Source organism: Scylla paramamosain, chromosome 31, assembly GCF_035594125.1.
Source record: "Scylla paramamosain isolate STU-SP2022 chromosome 31, ASM3559412v1, whole genome shotgun sequence".
Classification (NCBI taxonomy): domain Eukaryota; kingdom Metazoa; phylum Arthropoda; class Malacostraca; order Decapoda; family Portunidae; genus Scylla; species Scylla paramamosain.
This window is the reverse complement of record NC_087181.1, coordinates 19,141,848-19,146,499: the sequence shown is the minus strand read 5'-3', so window position 1 is coordinate 19,146,499 and position 4,652 is coordinate 19,141,848. Positions and strand designations below refer to the sequence as shown.

Genomic DNA, 4,652 nt, shown 5'->3' with positions numbered 1-4,652 from the left:
TTTCCAGCATTAGCTCAACTTTCTGCTCCATGCTTTCCCTAACCCTTTCCAGATCAGCGGTCACGGCACTAACCGATTCCTGTACCTCGAGGCTGAGAGAGTCCAGCCGATGTTTGACGTTTTCCTTGAACTCCTGCTCCAGATCTTCCGTTTTCTCATAGAGAGCATCACGGATATCCTTCAGTAACACGGTAGTAAGACTGACTTCCCCATCCGACTGCATCATTGCCTTCGATTCGATTGCTATAAGATTTGTTTCTGTTTTGGTAAGATCTGATACCTTAGGTTCTACCTCACTAGATTCTTCTGTTGTCGTTTGGCCGTCTGCTGCATCCTCTGTAGTCGTTTCTTTGTTCGTGTTATTATTGGAGTTGTTGCTGGTGAAGATAAAGAAAGCACCCTTTCTGTGGCCGAGTGCATCACTAGACAGCAAGCTGCGAAGCTGCGGGTCCTGCATGGAGAAGACGAAAAAGGTGAAGAGAAAAACCACCGCGAGGTTCATCCTCACTAGCAGCATCGTGACGGCAGGACGCTTGTCTTGATACGGTAACAACAATAATCCTTCTGCTAACCCGCCTCACTGCTTGCAATAATGGTTACAACACTTCATGTCACACACGTCTACCAGGCCACAATAATCGTAGAAAAAACGACAAAAAAGCTTCCTTTCATCACAATACGCCCGAATACTCAATCACAATTAATATAACACCGCTCAAACCGCCGCTCGATGCATGCAGTCGACTTCACACGAACGGACAACAATAATCGGGAAAGTAAACAAGGTCACTCCCAGCACGCTAAGCATCTCATTCCTTGCATTGGATAATCTGTGGATGGATTCTCTCCTAACACTGACTGGGATGAGAACACAGAGGCTGCCGCGTGTAATCGGTATAGAGGAGAGCGGGAGACGAGGAGCAGGAGGCGAGAACAGCTCCTGACTGACTGGACTGTGGGCTAAGTAGGGCGTCGGGTAGGTGTAACACTGGAGGAGGCGGACCATCACTAGGAATACCGCCTACTACTCCTCCTCCTTCTCTCTCTATCCTCCATTTCCACATCCTTCTCCTCCTCCTCCTCCTTCTCCTCCTCCCACCAGAACATCGACCTTCTCTTTTGCTGTACGCCCCCTCCTCCTTATCCCATCAACACATCTTCCTCTTCTCCTTTGACCGCTAACACCTCTCACTCCTCTTCTTACTAATATCGCCTCCTCTTCCTCCTACTGTTACTACTACTACTACTACTACTACTACTACTACTACTGCTACTGCCACAACTATTACTACTCCTACTGCTGTTACTGCTACTACTATTAGAATAACAACAACAACTACTACTGCTACTACTGTTTTCTTTCTCTTTCTCCCACACTCTCTTACGCTTCTCTTTCTTCCTACTCTCTCTCTCTCTCTCTCTCTCTCTCTCTCTCTCTCTCTCTCTCTCTCTCTCTCTCTAACCGGCATATCTTCCTCCTCCCCCTTCTCCTTCTCCTCTTCCTATACATACCACTATCTTCACCTCCTCCACCACCATCACTGCCTCCTCCTCCATCACCACCACCGCCGTCTCCTCCTCCAGGCAAGACAAGAGATGCCATTTAGTGATTACGAGTAAAATTCCGTGATATTTACAAAAGGAAAGTTTAATGATGGCGTCTTCTCAAGTTCTCAGGTACGTAATTGTGTACCTGCGTGTTTATAAGGTGTGTTTTGTATTTGTTCATTATTTTCTCTCCTGTCTCTCTCTCTCTCTCTCTCTCTCTCTCTCTCTCTCTCTCTCTCTCTCTCTCTCTCTCTCTCTCTCTCTCTCTCTCTCTCTCTCTCATTAACTTCTCTTCCCTCTTCTTCCTTCATTTCCCTTTTGTATCTATGTCCATTACTCTCTCTCTCTCTCTCTCTCTCTCTCTCTCTCTCTCTCTCTCTCTCTCTCTCTCTCTCTCTCTCTCTCTCTCCTCGGCAAATAACGGAGGTGGGAGTGTCAAAAGTTTCACTCTCTCCCCGGGGCGGTGCAGTGTGTAGCTTGACCAGGGTTAATCGCCAAGCTACAGAGTCTTACCTTCAATACTTTCTCCCCAATCTAAGCTACGAGATTCTATTTTTTTTTTTTCTCTCTCTCACGGTCTTGTCAATTTTGTAGTCAAGCCAAAGGACAGCATCCGGATGTGCTTGTAAAGGTTTTCCTCCCTCCCTCTCTCTCTCTCTCTCTCTCTAACTATAAAAATGCATCACAATTCTGTGTTTTCTTCATATCTTTTTTTCATTGGCACAGTAAAAAATCCAGTTGTGCAAGATGAGTAAATATTAAAACAATTTTGTCCTGTAAGAAACCAGTTAGGCTGAGAAAATATAGGGGGGAGGAGGTGGTGCTGGCAGGAGGAGGAGGAGGGTGTGGGAAGTGTTTGTTTTCATGGGAAGAGTAGAGGAAGATATGTTAGTCTGGTGCAAGTTTAGAGTACAATTCCAAAAGACACCCATGACGAGACAGTAACTTAAGAGTCCATAATAATCACGGTTCAATCTTCATAAAGTTAGATTTAAAAGAGATAGGCCATCAACAGTCGCCTGCTTCATTGTTATCGAACGTTGGGTGCCGTGTGATGCATTTCTTGTGACATATCTTCAAACGTGCTGCTACAGGACGTTATGTCACACGAAAAAAAAGATAAATATATAAATAAAAAAACAAAAAACAAAAGTGTCTGTGTGATACGCGCTTTAGCATCATTCGAGTACTGCTCACCTCACAGACTTCACGATTCCTCTCCTCTAACGGACTGTCTTGATCAGCTCACTCGTTGCCATAATGTTCCATGTCTTACAATCGTCTACCCTTATTTCCATGTATACTCGTACTGCTTTTCTGAATTTGCTGACTGCTGGTCTCCCCCAGTCCAGTGGCCTCCTTGCATAAGACTCTTATTTGCTCTCACCACTATTCTGTCCACATATTCTCTCTCTCTCTCTCTCTCTCTCTCTCTCTCTCTCTCTCTCTCTCTCTCTCTCTCTCTATCAACTACGCTAACTACCTCGCTAATTCTTCTAAAGCAACGAGACGATATTGAAAAAGTTCCCAAGTGCTGTCAAGCTAAGTTTTCTTTCACTACGTTTTTTGTTGCACGTTTGCAAAGAAAATGAAGCGTATCTAAGGGAATGATGAAATTCTCTCTCTCTCTCTCTCTCTCTCTCTCTCTCTCTCTCTCTCTCTCTCTCTCTCTCTCTCTCTCATTGATCCCACAGTAACGTTGGCAGGTGGCGTGGCTGTTAGTACAAGAGATATCATACCGCCTATCAATCATACTTACCAAGAGCATGATCTACAATACTAGAGTGACAATCCATAACACTTAGGCCGCTTTAACGCTTATTGACTCTTCACCGTCCGCCGTACAGATCATGGCGTCGTGCTCTCAAACAACCATGAATGTGTCTGGACGCTTTCACACGTCACGACCACAGCCAAGCAATGCACGGTAAGACGTTGATCACGACCTGGTAACGCGTGTCGGGCCGCCTCTGCTGAACCACGCTTTACAAGTAGGTATCATTATTCGCTAGACTCCTTATTATGATGTTTACAAAGGTCATTATTGTTATTGCTACTTATGATGTGGTTGTACCTTTGCAGCATTGGTAGTAGTAGTAGTAGTAGTAGTAGTAGTAGTTGTAGTAGTAGTAGTTGCTGTTGTTGTTCTTGTTTTTGTTAGTACTATTATTATTGTTACTACTGCTGTTGTTGCTACTACTTGTACTACTACTACCACTATTACTACTACTACTACTACTACTACTACTACTACTACTACTACTACTGCTACTACTACTACTACTACTACTACTACTACTACTACTACTGCTACTACTACTAGTAATAATGATAATAATAATAATAATAATAATAATAATAATAATAATAATAATAATAATAATAATAATAATAATAGTAATAATAACAACAACAACAACAACAGCAACAACAACAATGATAACTAATATGATGCCAAGTAGTTATAGTGACAGACAAGCATATTTCTCTCTCTCTCTCTCTCTCTCTCTCTCTCTCTCTCTCTCTCTCTCTCTCTCTCTCTCTCTCTCTCTCTCTCTCAGGAAATGACTTCACAGATTAAAATGTTGCCACGTTTGGGCGATACAAGCAAACTATTTAATTATTTTATCACATTACCCGTCTCACATATGTATTGCTGTTATGACGTGATGACCTGACCTCACACTTGCGTAAATTGGCCACAGGCTGCTCGTCTGATCTTAGCTGGAGCGGCTCCTGATCTGTTTTTTAGCTTGCCTGGGATATCAGTTTTTCTTTTTTCCTGTGTCTCCGATTATCTCTAGAAGCTTTAAGGAGTTTTTTTTTCTCTTAAGCCAGAAGTGCGTAAGATTTTCCAGCGGAGACACGTTTGGTCGTCACCTTGCTGTCTTTTCACTTCTCCGTTAACAGTTCCTAAGATTTTCTACTCAATTATAGACTTCACCATGGATTAACCTCGTGTTCGTGTGTGCGTGTGTTCTGTCTACTTCAAGCAAAATAAATAAATAAATAAAAGACTGAGAGACTTAAACAAAATACAAACATTTAAGTAAATCTGAAAAGTTGATGAGATCGTGAGACGCCTCTCTGGCACGATCGGCGCA

At 43.1% G+C, this 4,652-nt stretch overlaps 1 protein-coding gene across 1 annotated transcript in view; it reads right to left on the bottom strand.

The window, feature by feature from the left end:
- LOC135088804 (CD209 antigen-like) overlaps positions 1-950 on the bottom strand; it is a 4,937-nt gene extending 3,987 nt beyond the window's left edge. Inside the window, exon 1 of the mRNA XM_063983857.1 lies at positions 1-950. This exon is cut by the window's left edge and continues 711 nt beyond it. Within this exon, the coding sequence (XP_063839927.1) occupies positions 1-517 (517 nt within the window). The 5' untranslated portion in view covers positions 518-950.
- Positions 951-4,652: the final 3,702 nt, after the last annotated feature.